The sequence below is a fragment of the Culex pipiens genome, chromosome 1 (genome assembly GCF_016801865.2).
Source record: "Culex pipiens pallens isolate TS chromosome 1, TS_CPP_V2, whole genome shotgun sequence".
Lineage (NCBI taxonomy): Eukaryota > Metazoa > Arthropoda > Insecta > Diptera > Culicidae > Culex > Culex pipiens.
Genome location: NC_068937.1, coordinates 52420544 through 52441232, shown reverse-complemented (window position 1 = coordinate 52441232; position 20689 = coordinate 52420544). Strand labels below are relative to the sequence as shown.

General features: G+C 36.6%; 1 protein-coding gene and 1 pseudogene across 3 annotated transcripts in view; both read right to left on the bottom strand.

The window, feature by feature from the left end:
* Positions 1-20689, bottom strand: part of LOC120432411 (protein gone early) — a 205885-nt gene that overhangs the window by 12729 nt on the left and 172467 nt on the right. For all 3 annotated transcript variants that reach the window (XM_039597623.2, XM_039597628.2, XM_052706359.1), the window contains one exon: positions 1782-2206. In XM_039597623.2, coding sequence (XP_039453557.1) covers positions 1782-2206 — 425 coding nt within the window. The remainder of the gene's footprint in view (positions 1-1781; positions 2207-20689) is intronic.
* Positions 13734-19594, bottom strand: LOC120432559 (40S ribosomal protein S2-like; annotated as a pseudogene).

Sequence of the window (20689 nt, the reverse complement as noted above, 5' to 3'; positions counted from 1 at the left end):
TTCGTGTACCTATTTTTTTAAACAGTCCTCATCAATACATACAACTTTGCGAAGGCTTCGATCAGAAAACAAAAGTTACAGATTTTCGAATATTTACGTTCCATTTTTGTATGAACAGCTGTCAAAATTGTATGGAGACTAGGGTGCCCAGAATATGGGACTTTTTTTCAAAACCTCGCTCCATAAGCTGAATATTGTTCCTTGACCTATTTTAGGACTCGGGGCCAAATATTAGCAAAATCTGTCATAATTTACCCATTGATACTCGAAGGTGAAGTTTGTATGAAAAAAGTCGAAAAAATGTATGGAAAAATCAAGTTTCTTACGGTTTGGTCTGCACGGTGCGCTACTTCCATCCACATTTTCTCAAAAGTGAGATTCTTATTGAAAATTTAATGCTCTACAACTTGGTAGAACATACCAAAACTGTAAAACTCGGAGTTCGATTTGCGATGCCTTTTCGTTGGGTCGCAAAAATTTTCGCGTCCGTCGCAGTGTGTTTTTCGTTTTTCCTTTCGCGTGCGTGTGAAGGTGCTTTGGCTTTGGCTGTCCCGATGACAGCTAGCCAGTTCAATTTGCGATGCCTTTCGTTGGGTCGCAAAATTTTTCGCGTCCGTTGTCGGTGTGCAACAACAACAAAACCCTATCATACCATTTCAGCTCGATAAACATTGTAACTCGTCGTTCGCAACGTTAACCAGTACCTCACTAAACATCATTTCATTCATTAATTTCAAATGATTTTGGTTCTATCTTTCCACAGCCGGCTGTCTAAGACTAAACCATTTCATTTAAAATTTAACAACAGATAAACGGGAAATGTCTCATCCGCAGCATCCGATTGCTTGCCTTGAGAATAATACATAATATCGTTCAACAAACACTATGATTTTGGGTCGCATCATCATCTTCTATGATGAATCCTGACCAAACACCCTATCCTTCTAACAAGTTTTCAGGTTCCTGGCGCTCGTGGGGTGTAAGCACAGAGTAAATCAGCTGCCCTAGTAGCAACCTGCGCTAACTAACATTCCCGTCCCTTAAAATCGAGGTCTACAAACTGACATGGCGGGCGCCGTTGGTGGCCAATGACTGTTTCCTATTCGCAACTGATCTAGCTTTAGCAATCATGGTGTTTTATCTTTTCAGCGCATTCATACATGCTGTTGATAAGGGAAACACCACGAGATCGTCGAAGCCTATAATCAGTAATGCTGAAAGGATATTACGGTTCTGTTCAGCAACGGAGGGGCAACCATGGGTGATCTCTCATGCTCATGCTCATGCTGCTCATACCAAAACTGTAAAACTCGATCCTGAAAAGTTATGCGGTTTAAAAAAGTCTTTTTTTTTTATATCAAAAACATTTTTTTCACCAACTTTAAGCTCGGCTATCAAAGGGTTAATCTCAACCAATTTCGCTAAAAAATTACACAAATGCTTAAAATAACCCAAAAACCCATTTTCCGCTTGTGGGGCAGGGGGTCCTTTTTTCTGGGCACCTTAATGGAGACTAGTGTGGGTGAAGATCACACAGTTTGAGTCAAATAAAATGTACAAAAAAATAAAATTGTCGAAATCGTCCGATTTTATAGAGAATTGCTTATCAGTTTTAGAATCAAATTGTAAATTCAACGATCTTGCAAGTAGAATATAACAGCTTACTTTGTTACTACGTATCCCCTCTGTCCTGTCCTTAAAGAGCATTTGTGATCATTTTTTTTTGTCTAGTGGCAAAAAATTAACTCAATAACAAATAACTATTTTTGTCCCAAACTCACCGACGGCGCCTCATCGGCCAGCTGCTGCATCGTCCGGATCTGCGGCTGGGACGCATTCCCCTGAGCCGCCTCCCGCAGCACTCCCATCACGTCCAGCGCGATCCTCCGCTCGTAATTGAAGATCATCTTGGCGTACTCCTGGCTCTTGGTCGTGGACGACGCCACCATGTGCGCTAGAATGTCCCGCAGGTAGGTGTGGTACGCCGCGATGACCGGATCCTTTTCCCCGAGGGTGTAAAACTCCTTGCTGGGCAGTCCCAGATCGCCCTCGCTGACGGTGATGATCACGTCGTACGGCGGCGCGTTCCTCGTTTCGATGCCCAGCTTGTAGAAAGGGGCCGCTCCGTACTTGGGCTGGACCTTCTGCAGGTTCTCGCGCAGATCCCAGTGGGGATTGTTGGAGCCGAGCAGCATCCGCCAGCCACCTGTGCGAAGAAGAAAGAGAAGAAGCGTTGAAGAAGAAACATTAGAAGAGGAAGGTTGAATATTTTTTGGTTCGCGAGGACAGTAAATTATCGCCACTGTGGAACCGGTTTCGCGCATTAGTGGTTGATTTTTGGGCGAAAAATAAGACGAGCATAAATTTCCGCCGAATGTGTTATGTTTGGGCGTTTCGCATAAATTTAACCCCGGAGAAGTCGAATGGTTAACCCTCATGTACATGTAAATCAATTGACCTTATTTTTTTTAAATTCAATCGAAGACAAATTGTAATTTTAAAAGAACGACAACTGTTGTGATTCTAAATATTATTTTTAGTTTAAATTAAAACTTATGTGATTTTTAATCGAATCATGAATCGCCATTTCAGATGTAAGAGCGTCCACGAACAGGGCATACCCTTTTTTTTGGGCGTCATTTGGACCTCACCAATGTGCCTGAAATTCAGGGGTTGTTTGGACATGTAAAACTAGCATCTGGGCTAAATATGAGCACATTTAAGTGAAAATATAGCACATATTCCAAACTCATATAAAATGTGTTCCATCCAGATATCAACTTGATTCGACCTGAACAGGAAAAACTTTTTAAATTTGCTGTATAACAAATTCAACGTGAACATTACCATTACATTACTCACACAAAATTGGAAAAAATGGCCAAAACCCTCTTAAGGAGGTATTAGGTAACACAGCAAAAAATCCGATGGTAAAATCGCATGCAAAAGCATAGGGGGATGGCGTCGCTATTTTTAGACCACGTTTTCCACTTTTTCTCCATCGAAACCAACTACTTTATCGACTTCATTTTGCTGGGCGAGATAGGACGCTGTCTATTTTTAGACGATGACTCCGCACTTTTCCACTCTTGCACTTAAAAAAACCAGATGGCAGCACGATGTAACGCCACGTCCCTATGTACATTTTTTGCAAACACAAAAAAAAAGTTACAACCGACGGGATTCAAACTCAGCATCAACAGTAAGGGCTGGCGCCTTAGCCCACTCGGCCATCAGACCGATGAAAAGCTGCTAGGATTAACGCATATATGAGCTTGACATTTCGGTCAAGTAGGTTTCCCATACTGATGGGCTACATATTAAAAAAAAAAACAACTGTCCAATTCGTTCGGTTACTTTTTCGAGTAAACTAATATTCTGCAAAGTTGTAGAGCAGACCAAAACACAATTTTCAATGTTTATAAAAAAGGGGTTTAAATTAATTGTTGACGATTTTTAAAAACTTCACGAAAAATATTTTTGAAAATTTTATTATTATGAGCATTTTTTACCAGTTTGTCATACTTTCCATCCCTAAAATTCAATCGTGGGAGCGTTTGGAACGGTATGTTCACGAATCCTTCCTCCCCTGTAAATTCTGTGAAATGTGATCCGTTCACAAAATCCTCTCTGCGGGTAATGCAACGCAGTAGACTAAGCCACTTTAATGGCTGTAATATAGTTCGGGAGTGCTCGAAAGTACTACAAAAAGACAAAAAGAACCAGGTTTTTGAAGGACTGGTTGCGATTGTGTTCGATTAGTTTAGATTTTCACCCCCAAAATTCAACAGTGTACTTTTGAAAGTATTGTTTTTGTATTGTGTCGTTTATATTTAACATTCATAAGGCATATTACAAAATCTCTTCCTCCTTTCAAATATTCTTAACAAGTAAGGTATTTCATTGTAGTCTACAATCAATGGTAAATCGTTTAAAGCTTTTTCTAATATCATTTTTTTTAATTTTCAACGGATATGAACTTGAAGGTTAACAAAACATGATTTCAGAATGTAAACAGACATAAAATATTTATTTATTCAAAAAATTGTAATTATTTTATTACTTTGCAAAACTTTTTTTTTAAGTATGCTTTGAAATTTGATTTTGTAATAATAAGTGTTTTATAATTATAATAAAAGCTAATATTTTTTCATGTGTAAAAAAGGCAGTCGAGGGTTAAGGTAGAACAAGCCCGAAGACGGCGACGACCCTTTGCGTGTTGGGTCGATGGCATTTTAGGGGTGTTAGCATGCATTGGACAAACAAACAGAGGTAGATAAACAGAGCTCGAAGATGATTTTTAGCGGAGCACAGCAGGAAGAGTCTGCTCAAGTTCAAGTTCACTACCGTCGTAGTTCTTTCGGAAATGCAGAGCAGATTCGGGCAACAGATGATCGAATTTTGATCAAATTGAATTCAATTGTTGGGAAAAGTTTATTTTTAAATCAAATTTTAACTAAACATATATTTTTTCATAGTTAGAAATTTTAGTGAGAGACGGGATTGTCAACAGCTCTAAAAAATATTTATATTAATTAAAATTTAATTTCACTTGTAAAAGTGGGTTTGTCAAAAACTTTTGTTTCATTTTTGTCTAACAAATTACAAATTATTAGTTTCATAGATAGTCTCTTTTAAATTCTACTTCATTTTGTGCACCTGGCCATCTTCAAATTTAGTAACAAACAAACAACTCAAGTGTCGGTTCGGCTGATCTGCAGAATAATCTGCTAATCGCGAATGCAAAGCTCTTGCCGAAAAGGTCGTGTGCATAAAATGGCGATAAAACAAACTTCAGTCTAGTCGTGAAATCATTCTGGTGAGTTTCTTTTTCGACACTTTTTTTGTTTCCGAAATCTCTTTCAAACATCACCACAGTTATGGCAAGTTTTGGACTAAAACTTGTTTGCTAAAAGTTGATACTCTTTTTTGTGTTGGTTTGGTTGCTGTTGATGATTTCGAACTGTCGTCAGATGAAAATGCGCACACAACACTGACCAAATGTGCTCTGGTCATAAGAATGTATGGTGACAAAAGAAAACTTGGAGGTGGAAACTGGTTTCCGATTTCTGCTCTGTTTTAGCAAAGAAACTGGTTTTCTAATTGGTTGTGATCGCTGTTTGATATTTTTCAAAAATTTTCATAATTAGGCAGTTCCGGTTATTATTCAAGACAGCAACTAATGGAGTTTTTTTTTTAATTATGCTTATCCTCGTCAAAATGGTAACCAGCCTTTTTTCAAGTATTAGGATTCATCACAACACCTATTGAGTAATTCTAGTTCAAAACATACCAAAAGTTAAAAAAAACCCAAACAATTGCCGAAGTCGACAGCTTGTCGAAAAATGACGAATGATACCGTTTGGTTTTTTTTCCCCATTGGCAACTAAAACTAGAAATTATTTTAGTGAAATTCATGTTTCAGAAGATGCGTTGGAACATCCTCTACCATCTGGAGCAAGAATTTCGATTTTGACTAAAGTGGATGTTAGCCGTTTCTTTGAAGATGGGCAGTGTGGTAAGTATACAAAAAAATATAGTTCCTTAACCCTTAAAAAGAGTCACAAAGATGTATCCAGGAGAAGATTTTGGGCTCATTGAACATGATTTTAATAAAATATTTTTAATGAATTTCATTAAATTTCGATACAACTTTCATGTTTGAACAAACTTTTTATTATTATTGTACTTATGTGAAAGGGAATTAAACGAACTTGGACATATCTCTGTTTATGAGCAATTCGCTACCAAAACCGGAAATGGTTTTTTTTGTATTTTTTTATTTGGCTCAAGCTTTTATTTGGACCTTTCCTATGACCAAAGAAGCTATTTTGTGTCTTACAAAATGGTACGTAAATACATATTCGAAAATCTGTAACTTTTGAATGATTTTTCTGATCAATTTGGTGTCTTCGGCAAAGTTGTTGGTATTGAGGACAATTTAGAAAAAAAAATAGGTACACGTAAAAAAAAATGCTGATTTTTTTATTACTTTTTTTACAAAAACTAAGTTTCTCAAAATATTTTTTGATATGTTTTTGGGGACAAAACCCCCAAAACTTTTGACCCATAGAGAAGTACGGTCAAAAATTCTGCCGTCGAACTATGATTTTTGGAAAAAATAGTGATTTTTAGAAAAAATCGAAATTTCATACAATTTTTTTCGACTTCATTATTGTTATGTAAAATTGAATTTGCAATCAAAAAGTACTTTACAGATTTTTTGATATAGGGCTCCGTTTTCAAGATATAGCCACCGAAAGTTTGATTTCAGCGAAATTTTAGCAGTTTTTCGATTTTTAAAAATAGTGACCATGAGTGACCATTTCTGAAAATATTTTTTTTTGAAAGTTTAGAAAATTTACTATATTTTTTTAGAGACTTTGAAGATTGGACCTCTGGTTGCTGAGAAACAGCGGCCTAAAGAAATAGAAACAGGGCGTAATATTAAATGTTTGGCCCTTTTGAAATGTTAGTATTGATTAAAAAATTTAAACTTTGACCTATGTGACGTTTTGTTTAGGTGAAAATTATTTAAAAAAAAGTAATTTTTGTAAAGTTGAATTTTAAATTCTAAAAGTACCTTTGTAAAGTTTTGATAAAGTGCACCGTTTTGGTTGGTCTTTTTATTAGGGGTGAGCAAAACCGCTCTTTTTTAGGAGCCGCTCATTTTTGTTCGCTCATAAAAAAGAGTGGCTCTTCTGAACGGCTCTTTCGCTCTTTTTTAAAATTTTGATAAAAAGGCTATCTGGAGAAAGGTTTGATTTTTAATTTTTTTATTGGGCTGTTGAGAATTATAAAAAAAAACAAAAAAAAATGCTATTAATTTTTCGAAATCGCGTTTCTTTCTGCCAAAATTTAAGAAATGCTTATATTTTATTAGGAGAAAAAAAATCTGCAAGCTCTTTTCTACATTCTGATTTAACGATACTGTCTATAAATTCTATAGTTCAATCGGGCAAGAGAATTTATTTTTTTCCAAAATCCCGCGGGCTATTTTGTTAGTTTTTTGGTTAAAGTTATGCAAAATACTCAAATTTGTGCTCGGGCAATACTTATATTAATGAGAATTACTATATTGATGAGAAAGTTGCAATAGAACAAAACGTGACGATTCAGCTCTCAAAGTGCCGGGAAAAACTCAGATCCCTTCAAAGAGTGAAACAAAGAGTCAATCATTCCATCTTAGAACGGTTCCTAAAAAAAGTCGGAGTTTCAAAAAGATCCGCGGCTTTTTTGTGAGCCATGGCTCGTTCGCTCTTTTTAGTAAATCAGCTCTTTGAGCGACTCGCTCTTTTTTTGGCCACCTCTACTTTTTCGAAAGGCTACTTTCTCCATTTCCTTTTCTGGACATTGGTGATCCGACCATTGTTTGCTTGCAAAAAATGAAAATTACCTAATTGATTCTCGATTTTCAATCGATGTTATGGAACCATTTTCAATTTTCAATTTTAAACATTGAAACAAAGATTTCGATTTTTTTCAAAACACTTTTGCAAGGACTTTACTCAAATTTGTGTGTAGACTTGTTATCCAAAATAACCAGATTCACTAGCCAATAAACAACACAAAAACCACTGAAAGACAAATAAATACAAATATACTAACAATGAAGGCAGACACATTTAAATTAAGATAAGAAAAAGGAAGGAGCTACCTAATAACATACATAAAGTATTACATCAGTGTGGCAGTGCGTGGCCGAATGGTTACGCTGTCCGCTTTGTAAGCGGATGATTCTGGGTTCGATTCCCATCTGCTCCAACCTTCCATCGGATGAGGAAGTAAAATGTCGGTCCCGGCCTTGGTTGTTAGGCCGTTAAGTCATTCCAGGTGTAGGAGTAGTCTCCATGCCATAAGTACAAACAACACACCAAATCAAGCCTACTCCGGTGGAATCGCTGGCGGCGGTTGGACTCGCAATCCAAAGGTCGTCAGTTCAAACACTGCACAGTGGTCCAAATCGCAAAATTAAGTGGAAAACGGATTTTCCGAAAAATGGTGAAGTTTTGGAGCTTTGGTGTCTTCAGAAGAGTTGTTGCAAATGGAAAGGGGCAACTTTTGGTTTTGTTGAAAATTAGGGTGGTTCACTATTAGGGTGATTTTGAAAATCTAACTTTTCAGGAATATTTTTGGGATTTTTTTTGTCTTCTATAAAGTTGTTCAGCTTGCCAATCCAAGCAACTTTGTCGAAGACACCAAAATTTTATCTCGTAATCTACGCCTTCTACGACCAAATTAATAGAAAGCATCTGAGCAAACCTTCAAAAATCAGTTTTTTGAATGTGGCAATTCAGGGTTAAGTTTTAGAGAAAAGTGATGTTCGGGGCACTTTTAGAGCTCTAAAAAACAAACAATTTTATTTTTTGACAGGTCAATTTGGACTTAAGGGTCAAAAGTTACAGCCATTTTAAGGTAAAAAAGATGCAAATTTAAAACTTAAATATCTCAAAAAGGCGCAAGCCAAATTTTAAGCACTAGGTTGCATTTGAAAGAGGAGATCCAGCACTACTAACGCTGAAAAAATCCCAGGGGTGTTTTTCTTTAAACTCGAGATATCTTCATTTGAAAAAGGCTAATTTTCAAGGGAAAACCTTATGGGACCACCCTAACGAATTTTAAAAATTGTCCAAATATATGTTTTTCCATGTAATTTTGCCCGCTGAATCTGAATCTGCCCTCAGAATTGACCCAAAGTGTCGCAAAATCGATTTTTGGTCATATTTTGGGTTTCCATGTGAAATTATCATTTGAACACAAAATATGACCAAAAATCGATTTTGCGACACTTTGGGTCAATTCTGAGGGCAGATTCAGATTCAGCGGGCAAAATTACATGGAAAAACATATATTTGGACAATTTTTAAAATTCGTTAGGGTGGTCCCATAAGGTTTTCCCTTGAAAATTAGCCTTTTTCAAATGAAGATATCTCGAGTTTAAAGAAAAACACCCCTAGGATTTTTTCAGCGTTGGTAGTGCTGGATCTCTTCTTTCAAATGCAACCTAGTGCTTAAAATTTGGCTTGCGCCTTTTTGAGATTTTTAAGTTTTAAATTTGCATCTTTTTTACCTTAAAATGGCTGTAACTTTTGACCCTTAAGTCCAAATTGACCTGTCAAAAAATAAAATTGTTTGTTTTTTAGAGCTCTAAAAGTGCCCCGAACATCACTTTTCTCTAAAACTTAACCCTGAATTGCCACATTCAAAAAACTGATTTTTGAAGGTTTGCTCAGATGCTTTCTATTAATTTGGTCGTAGAAGGCGTAGATTACGAGATAAAATTTTGGTGTCTTCGACAAAGTTGCTTGGATTGGCAAGCTCAACAACTTTCTAGAAGACAAAAAAATTCCCAAAAATATTCCTGAAAAGTTAGATTTTCAAAATCACCCTAATAGTGAACCACCCTAATTTTCAACAAAACCAAAAGTTGCCCCTTTCCATTTGCAACAACTCTTCTGAAGAAACCAAAGCTCCAAAACTTCACAATTTTTCGGAAAATCCGTTTTCCACTTAATTTTGCGATCTGGACCACTGTGCACTGGGGTGGAAGGTTCCTTGGAGTAGAAAGAGGTTTGGGTGCTCTCTCCATTCAAGCCTTCGGACTCCTAGGTCCGAGCAGAAACTTGCAATAGAGACCACAAAAGACCCGGGGGTCGTTAATGTGGATGGTTTGATTTTTTTTTTTTTTGAAGTATTACATCATTTCATGAACAAAGTAAATAAACACAATCTTTCTGCCAAATCCAGTGGATGTTGTCGCACTAATCAATAAGCAAACTCAAACCAGCAGCTGACTTTTCGTCGTGATTGTGCTATCTTGCTGCACATCGATTATTGGCCAAATTGAGTTAAAAAACGAAATTTTGTATTCCATATCTTGCTTCATCTTATGATCTTTCTAGATCCTCAAAACATGGTTTCAAAAATGAGATACTCAGCATAATCCAAAAACTTCATGCTTTGATGCCACTCTTTATATCAAACGCTGTTCGATGCAGAGTAAATTGGGCACAAATTTATTATTCGAGGTCGAACATAAAAACGCGTTTTTCTCGTAACGCCTAATACCGACCTGCGGCAAGATAGCGCAATCACGACGATTTGTCAATCTGAATGAAGAGACAAAACTCGTCAACAATAGAGTAGGAAGATTACTTTTAAAACATCCAAGTGTTTGCAGTTGACAAATGTACAGAGGGATGGTACAAAGCGTGGTACACAATTCTGTGGATTCAAATTGAGTTGTTGTGAGTCTGCGTTAATTTGCTTATTTCGCTCCACCGCAAAGATTGAATTTCGTACAAGTTGGCTGATTGATTGTTGGGATTAAGTCAGGTGTCGTTGCCGTTTGCGGTTTCACTCTTTATTGGTTTTGGCGAATTCCTCAAACAAGAACAAGATGGTTTGCGCAAAACGTTATTAAGAATTCACCCAGGTGGTGAGCAACAATTGTTTACGCCATTTGTAAAAGGCCACTTTTTTGCACCTTTTCCAAATTGTATCACTGAGCTAAGGACTTCAAAGGCCGCCGCCGTCCAGTCAAAACCAACAAAACAGCAACAAAAAAAATGTTGAGTTTCGAGACCAGTTCCCACCGGGGTGATGATCTTTTGTGATATGGATATGGCACGGCTTAGCATGATGCTTTTATACCGAGAAGAGAGAGATAAAAAAACGCACACCCCATCGTGAGGTTTCACGCCAGGTCACGGAAGAAGAACCGGCAGCAGCATATAGGTGATGGCATATCTCTCTCGGTCTTGGACCCCGAAAAGATCAAGGTCAAAACATTTACCGGCGTTCTGGGTGGATCCAGAAAGTGATATATTTTTTTGTGAATGAAAACCGGACGAAATTCCGTAAATCTCGTCGGGTAACTTTTCTGACAATTTCTGTGCAAATGACCCCTTAAGTTGTGCCAATGTGCTAATTCCAACATTAGATGCATTCATCCAACCATGTACGGATTCCAAAATGCAATTGTCAATGAACTGGCAGCAGTTTGGCGTCCTTCAGCAATGTGTCCAAATTGATTATCGACTTATTTATTTTAAATTCCGAATTCTGCTTTTTCAATTAGCATCATTTGTTCAAGTTGACACAAAATCTACACGCAAAGAAATTCCGGTGAACGTTGAATGCTCATTCGCCCTAACCCATCCGATGTTCAAATTTATGCCCATCGGATGTTCAAAGCATTTCCAAATCACCAACACCACCGCATTCTGCATCACACGATTTTGTTTATGTTTTAGTATGCGTGATATTTGCGCACACCGTACTGTCAAGCGCAGAATTTCTTCTTCGTCCTCTTTAAAATAGTGCGCTCTTCTTCGTGACCAGCTTGACGTTTCGTTTTCATCGCAGTAGGCTGTGCTCGCTTTGTCAGTTATTTTTTCGCGCGCCGGGAAAGTTTCCGCCGGTGATTCCGTGCTCGCCGCACGATCGTCTGATTCCCAGAGTGGCTCCCGTGTGAGGCCAAAAGTGGATCCGGAACCACTGCTTAAGTGAACACGATTTTTTTGATGAGGTAAGTTTAGTGCGCGAAACCGGTGCACCGGTGCACCGCGGTGAAGAATTCATCAGTTGAGAAGAATTATTGAGTCGTGGAAGTACTGACCCTGCGTGAAAATTTCCTTGAAAAAGTTCAATTGAAGTGTACAATTAGTATTAAAAATAAGTGAAAATGAAAATATTAAAATAATGAATGAATACGATTGTTTACGCAAACGTAAACACAGACAAACAGCCAAAATTTGTTCACAAATAGTTAAAATTCTTTACATTTGTGACTGTTTACGTTTGAAGCAAAGAGTGATTTTAAGCAAAACAATGTTAATGGGCCAAAGAAGTGTGAACAGACAGTCTTTCTTGGAACCTTGAGATTTGCTATACAGAGCGGATTCGTTAATTCGAATTTCGCTTCTTCGAATGTCTGCTAATTCTAATGCTCGCTAATTCAAACGCATTCGAATTAAAAAGCGTCAAAATCAGTTATTAATTACGCTGTTTTAAATGTGAAATGGTGCAATTCATAACGTAGCTTGCAAAACACAAACAGTACTTTCAAAAGACTTGTTTGATTTAAAATAATCTGTTTTATGAAATAACTCATTTTCACCAAAAGTTGGCATCTTTTGAGCGACAGAAATAGCAGGGCACAATTTTTTTTCTGAATAAAACAAAGGTAATTTTTCAATTAAAACGACACATTTTTTAAAAATTGGCATTCTGAAGTAAAAACTAAATTATTTTCATAAAGTTCACTGTTTTCAAATACCTACTGCGAGTTAAGATTAAATAAAGGAACAGTAAAATAGAGTTTTTTTTAAATAACCTAAATTTTACGTAAATTTTCTGATCCTCCTAAAAATAGATTTTGAAAGTTATAAATAAAAAACATACATTTTGAATGTTTTGAGATAAAATTTGTTTTTTTTTTAATTTTTTCGAGAAGATCAGAAAATTTGAAAGATAACACTGACCAACAAAATTTCTGCGCAGGCTCAACTCGAGGGGAAGCATGCACTTTAAGGTTTTCAAAAACAGGTGCACTTTGAAATTTTTCAAAATTATTTGGAGAGAGCCGAATGATTTTTCTCCAAAGTTTGTATGGAGAATTAGGGCGGTTAGTTCCTTGTACATATTGCATGAAATTACTGGGTTCCATGCAAGTGCGACTTTCTATACCCTGTTTAAATATTTTCGAGAACCCCAGAGTTCATGATTCTCCTTCTTTTTCGCATAAAAAAACGAAACAATTTTTCTTCAATATTGTAGTTACAGATTTGATTTACTAAAAATTATGGAAAAAAAAGTTTGATATGATTTGGATTTTTGAAACATTTATGTGAAACTTTTTTCAAAAAATCATTGCAAAACAGTGCCCGCACTTGTCATTAAAAAAGGGTCAACATATTATTAGTTAAAAATTTGATTTTACAAAAAAATGTATAACAAAGTTTGCCCGTTTTTCCTGTGGCTCAAAAGACGCAACATAAAACTATTCTTTTGAATAGTATGAAATCTTCTTTATAAATGTTTCTAGTTATACAAACTATTTTGTCGAAGTCACAAAATCGTTCAAAAATAAATTCCTTCATTTCCTTATTTTTCACATGCCATTTTCATATGGCTAGCCGTGTGGACGAACCAGTATTACAAAATAGTTTTTTTGTTTACCGTAATCTGGGGTGAATCGGGACTACAGTCTGAATAGGGACAGCAGTTTTTAGAGCACTTAAAGCTTTTAAATTTGGAAATGGATGTACACATTTTGTTGGCCTGAGTCTGTTCTAACCGAAACCAACCAGAAAAATCAAAATATTGTGCTCTAACATGGTTAAAACTGCTGTCCCAATTCGCCCCATGTGTCCCGATTGACCCCAGTTTACGGTATAATTTTTAGTCAATTATAAAGATACAATAATTTAAATCATATGCAAACTTTAAATTTTCAGGAAAATTGCTCTAACTCTAATGTTTTCTTTTTACTTTCTTTTTTTTCTGAGTGACATCAATTTAGTCATCCAAGTAACCTTGAAGATGGCAGCACTAGTGACAATTGGAGCCTTTTCATGGGTAACGTGGGTAACCCGCATAACAAAAGCTGGGCACTGGAGACCACGGAAGACACATCACGAACTTCGTCCAACAAAGCAAGTTTTTGGTAAGGTTGAATTATTTATCTTGGAGAAACATTAATAAATCGACGCTTAACTCCTTAGAAAAAGCACAACCCAACTGCAATCAACGAGCCCTTCGACGTGCGCGCCGGGCCCAAGTTTGTGGATGTGATCGATAATGACGCCCTACTGGAACAGCAAGCAACCTTTCTTGCGGACTCGGTGTCTATCGCCGCCGGTAGTTCCATCACCGTCTCGTCAGCCCGAAGTCCAAAGCGTCCCACACCGACCGGAATTGTTTGGACTCAATCTCGAGCATGGACCTGGTACAGACCGTACCCCGATTCGTGCCCAGCAAGCTCGCCTGTCCAACCGGCGTTGTGTTCCGTTGCCATCGATAGACCTGCCAGTCTAGTTCGCCGGCGTTTCCACCAAGATGTCCCTCTAAAAGCACGAAAACGCAGACCTGGCCGGCACGACCGATCTCCACTGCACTTTAACACGATTGCAATTTTCCCAGCCAGGAAAACTTCCACTCCACGACCGGATGAGCGTCAGGTCTCGATTCCCCGTGTGGCAGAAATCCTTCTTGAATCGTTCGACACTCAAGGCTTAATCAGTAACTACAACAGCCGCGATCGCGAGTCGGACCAGTCGGATCCTTACCATCAGGCAACGGACACAACAACAAGGCATTTGTGCGCGAGTTTGCCAACTACAGATCGGTAACGCTCCCGCTTTTCTGTGGTTTTCCGGTTGCTGACTACCCACGAGGAATGTTGGAAGTGGTCGTACTCCTGGTACGGCGTCTTGGCCAGCGGCAGGTCCTTCCACAGATCGGGCGTCAGGAAGGCGTACGTCTTGGTGATACCGGCCATCTGGAGCAGATTCTTCGGGACTGTGGCCGACACAATGCTGGTACCACGGGGAGCCGGAATGAGACGCACCAGGACGGACCCGCACTTGCCGAAGACCTTGCAGGGCACGGTGTGGGGCTTGCCGATCTTGTTACCCCAGTAACCAAGGCGAACCGGCACGACCGACAGCTTGGCCAGGATGATGGCACCACGGATGGCGGTGGCCACTTCCTTGCTGCACTTGACGCCGAGACCGATGTGGCCGTTGGAGTCACCGATGGTTATGAACGCCTTGAAGCGGGTACGCTGACCGGCACAGGTCTGCTTCTAGACGGGCATGATCTTCAGCACTTCGTCCTTGAGCGAGCGGCTCAGGAAAAAGTAGATGATCTCGAATTTTTTGATCGGGAGCGAGTACAGGTAGATCTCCTCCACGGTGCGGATCTTGCCATCGCGCACCAGGCGGCCTAGCTTGGTCACTGGAACCCACTCCTTGGAGTCTTCCTTGTCTCCACGACCGCGTCCACGACCACGGCCCAGCCCGCCACCACCGGCACCGCCGCGAGAACCAAATCCTCCTCTGAATCAACCACGGGCTGGAGCTGCGTCCGCAATTTTTTTCTAGGTGTTGTCTGCTGTAGAACGGAAACCCGAATGCAACAGACGACTGGTGTAAATAAATCCTGCGTAATTCAAAATTGGTCCCGGATTCCAGACTCTTGATTAATTGTCATAGAGATGACAAAAAAAACTGAGATGTATTTCAAAGTGTATGAAATGTATTATTAGACTATAAGAATTTGACTTCTTCAATTAGAACAAATAAAGAAGCTGTTGTGTGATTTTCATTATAATATTTTCTCTTTGGGAGGAATATTTATCAAAACAGACAATTGATGTTGTTGTTAAACCAAAATTTTAACTAATTCAATCATTATTTCGATTGATTAAGTTTTAATTTTGGTATCGGCAACATAAATTGTCTGTTTTGATAAATATTCTCTGCTCATTTTTTGGTTTGCGTCCTGGGGGTGAAATTTTGACTGAATCCACCTGGTGGTGAAAAGCGGCACTACCACTAGCCGCTATTATGTACGGTGGCGGCCCCAGTGGCGAATAGCGCAAACAGTAAAAAGCTGCGTGCGACGACACGCACACATTCAAACGAGCTGTCAAAATCTCAGAAAAACACGTTGAACATCGGATGGTCAATGCGTGTAGAGCATCGAATGCTCATGATCGTTTATGACCATTCGATGTTCAATATTTTAATACCACTGGTCAGTAAATTCACATTGGCTGTTTTGCGTGTATGTCTGTTTTTTTCAGTGGTGGAAGTTGGTCAAATTCTCCTTTGGCTTTAACAAATAATTAGCAGGAATGTGCTCTGAAAACGAACTGGTACGTACTATTTTTAATATTGTTATTTTTATTTATTGTAAATGAAAAAATAATAATAATTGTAAAGTCCATAATTATATTGTAGACGATAAAAAGCCGCAGTCTTGAAAATTGAAAAAGAATATTGATTTAAAAAACCTAAATTTTGTTCAAAGCTAAATAAGTTTGAATGAAAAGTAAATATTGAATATCTGGCAACACTATCGAAAGTAAGAACCACATACTGCCCATAATTGAAAATTCGGCTATTATGCCAAATCAAGTATTCCGAGAAAAACGTGTTTTAGTGTTTGTCACAAAATCTCCGTCAAGGCAATTTCCCATAAGAGTGGCATATTAGCCGTTTGGTTTTTCGCATCGGCAGCCAAGTCTAAACACTATTTCAGTAAAATTCAAGTTCCAGAAGATGCGCTGGAACATCCACTACCACCTGGTGCTAATATCTCGTTTTTGTCAAAAGTGGATATTAGCCGTTTTTTCAATGGTGGGCAGATAAGCAATTTTTTTTAATGTCACTCTGATTGGTTGTTGAATATAAGTATTTTTTATTCGCCTCAAATCTGAATATTTGGCAACATTGACCAGTGATATCGTCACGTATGGGAGTTCATATAATTTTAAATTTATATAGATAAAAAAAATTTTTAATTCTAGTTTTTGGATATATTTGGTTAACAATAAAAAGCAATTTTTCACATTTTGCACAAGTTGGTCAAAATTAATTTGGCTAATTATCGAAAAAATCATATACAGTCCAGATTCGGTTATCCGAAGGCCTTGACAAAATTTCCTTACGGATAATCGAAACTTCAAATCGAATAAATAATCTTTTTTTATGATTCGATTATCGGAAGTATCGATTATCCGAAGTGAAATTTTGCCAAGGCCTTCGGATAATCATGTCTGAACTGTTTTACATCTAGGAATGGGTACATCTTTTATGTCAGAAAATGTGTAATTTACCTCTAAAAATGTGTAAATTCACCACTGTTTCAGTGTTTTGCCACTATTCATTGAGGTAATTTTACATCATAAAAGAAGTAATATTACACCTACAAATTTTACACCTTCCAAATTTACACAATTTTTGACTGTGCAGATTTTGTTTTGAAATTCCGAAAACACCCTTTGAATGGAATTGTGTTTAGTCAATTCACCGTTCAAATCAAAACAGGAATGAAAAAATTTACTTTTCGGTACAAGTGCTAAAAAATTTCTACTTTTTAACAAAAAATTGTCTTCAGTCTTTGAATCGATTTTTTTACTTCTCGATTCTATTTTTTTTGTAGAGAAAAGTAGGCCGTTGCGTCGTTCGAGAATGGCTGGAAAAGTAAGTAGTTTACCGACGGAATTTTGAACAAATTATTTTCTAATCCATCCAAAGCCTCAGAGAAATGATTATTTACCGAAAAACGGGGTGACTTTGATAGGATTTCAATTTGTTTTTGGAATATTTTCCAACAGGTAAGGGTTTTCTCAAGATTAGTAGTTTTAAAACATGTACTGGGAAAGGCCACACAAAGTCCATGCACTATTTTGGTAAAAAGTTATTTCGATAGTGTTTAGAAAAAAAGTTACGTTAAAAAAGCTTAGTTTAAATTTCGGGGTGACTTTGATAGTCATAGTTTTTTTTGTTAAAATCATATTTAAGATGTTCAAACTTTTTTTGAACGTTAAATGTACCATCACTAAAGTAGCTGATATAGTTTTTAAGAAAATAATCAATGTTTATAATCAGTTAAATAAGTATAAGTTTAAAAAACATACATATAAATTTTAGGTAAAATTGTAAAAAAGTCGGAATTTTGCCTGAAATTTGTTAAAACTAGTTTTGTTTCAAAAATTATCGATTTATATTTCATTTTATACTGCTTCAAGCACGAATCACAAGTTTTCACATTTGACATGAAATTTGTTTAACTGAAATTGCCACATATTGTTTATTATCTACAAACTTATTCAACCTTCTTCTGGTGGAAAATTGACCAAAGAATCCGAAAATGGATTCCGTTTTCCGATTCAAAATCATGTTCATCGAGAAAATCATGACACTTTGAGAAGTTTATAAAGTTTTTTTTTCGCATTTTTTCTTACTCTGAGTAAACTTTTAGTTAATAGCAACTTTTAGAACTTGTTGTTACTTGATTGTTCACCAATACTATTTTGTAATAATTTGAGTTTTGAATTTGAAAATCAGAATCAGGAAAAAAAATCGCAAATTCTTGATTAAATTAAATTTTAGGTAGTGACTATGTTTCTGGCTCTGGCTTTAGCTTGGAACTGGTTTGGCTAAACCTTATTGGTTTAATTCGATATCACGAGGCATTTTGAAACCAATTTTTTTTGTATAATTGCCTTTAAAGAACGTTTTATAAACCAGCGGTTAGTAAAAAATAAATATTTTGGAAAAATAATAATTTTTTTATTCTTTTTCTTCTTAAAAAAAATAATATAAAAAATAATATAATAATATAATCGGTGTATAAAAATAAATTGAGATTGAAAAAAATACACACAAAATCTTTGAATATGCAAAGAATTCATTATTTTTCTTCCGTGAGAACTCACAACTTGAAATAGATCCTTTCGAATCGATTAGACCACACATGTTTTTTTTTCAACGATTTTGAATTTTTAATGTGCGATATTCCATCAAACGTCAAAAGTTACCATTCCACATTATAAAAATATGAATTATTGCAACGCAAAATGTCAACGATTTGATCTGCACTTTAAACGTTTAAAAAATCATCGTAATTTTGATCGCTCATTCGATCTTATCGCGACATTTGATAACCATTTCCAGAGCTTTGACGACAAACAGAAAGAGGCACAGAAGATGATAATATCAAGGCGATCACAGTGAACACATTCGTCGCGAACTGACCAACCCCATCAGAGCTTTTTTGATAGCATTCGGTGGCATATCGATGCAACATTGACTACCAGTTTTTGGGGATTGTTTTGTTAGTCTGAAAAAACTGAGTTGGATTTTATAGTGTAAGGCGTCAACTCTTTTTGATTTTTTTTTTCGAAAAAGAAACTTAAAGGCGTAGGATGAGCTTGGCCTTGACATTCAACTATACTCTCAGAACTGAAATAAAATAAACTGATCCAGATCTAGAAATAAGCAAAGATTTCCTCCTTTCGATGTGACATTTTCATCGCTTGGAGAATGGATAAACAACTTCAAAACTGCTTTGAGATAACCACTCACTGGAACAAAAAACAAACCTATTTTAATCAATTTGTTGAATGTTGAATAAATTTAGAAAAAGTTTGAACACCACATTGAAACTTGATAATTTCCGATCTTTTTCTCCAATTTTCTTAACATGCAACAAAACTAAATCATTCAAGATCACAAAAAAAAAGAAACACATTTTATCGGGACCGGTTTCCATCCAGAATCGAATGCAAAATGTCGAAAATTAGTGAGCACATTTGGATGATGCTCGTATCGCTCCCTAATCAACATATGCAAATTTTGATTTTCTGGGTGGATTCGCGGTATTTTGAGCGTTCTTTCCTGCAGAGTCGATACCTTTTTTTCTCTTCAATTTGGAGCTTAACCTTTGATATTTTCTCCGCTTTTTAATAGTTTCTACTAGAAGAAACCTTTTAGAAATGGGAATGTTTTGCCTTTTTCTTGCCTTGGTGTTGTTGTTTTGCTAATAATACGGAAGGTCTTCGAACTTTAGACGAGATCATGCCTAGGCAAAACCAGTTCTCTCAACTTGAGATTGGAGGACCGTTTTGGGGGTTGATAGGCTAAATTTTGTGATCGCATCTTGTTATTATGATGGTTTTGCCTTTTATGGCTCGGATCGCCCATCAGTCACGGCACCTGTTAAAACATCTTCTAATGACAATTCTGGACGAAAAACGAGGAAATAATTTGATAGACTTTATTGTCATAAACCCGATTAGGTCGTAAAGATTGCATCTTGTTAACAATCTCATGGACAAAAGTCCTTTAACTATTTAAAGAAAACATATCAAATCATAATTCTTTGACTTCAACCTTCTACAACCTGAACCAAATTCGTAGGAGTGTTATTTTGTAAGTTTTTTTTTTCGAAATCAACTTTATTGAATTATTTTAAAGATGCCATTTTTTGGAGCAAAAGTTTTTTTCATAAAAGACTCCATAATATTTTGCGAGCTGGTCATACAAAATGGGCATGTGAATATTCGAAAATCTGTATCTCTAGAAGAATTTTCTGATCGATTTTATGTCTTCGACAAAGTTGTAGGTTGTGATTAGGCCAACGCCAACTATATCTCAAGTTCTTGTCCACCCCTTCAAAGTTTCCCCTAAAAATTTGGGGAACAACAAAATAAATATTGCTAAAAAAATAATTTTTCATCTAAAAATAATATTAAATTTATTGTAAACTTTGTAGAATACAGTCTATCACGCTTATTTATGATTTTTGAAATGTAATAAAGGCATTTTAATCTGCTAACATTTCTTTGGATACCACATACTGAATAAAAGAGAAAAAGAATATATTCAAAATTTTTATGATATATTGCATTTTTTTTACAATAGAATAACTCTAATAATATGTGAAGCATTTTGTGATACTTTTTGCATACAAATAAAAAAAAATGTTAAAATTTGAATTTTTTTTCCTTTCGCCCTTAAGCAAAGCTGAAGGACGAGTATTTTTACTAGTCTTAGGATTTTTGGTAAAAAAATAGGTGGACGGAGAAAACAAAGCCCAATTTTTTATTTGTCTTTTTTTCACCAAAAGTATTTTTTTTTATATGAGCAGTTCTCTACGGAATCGGTCTTTTTTC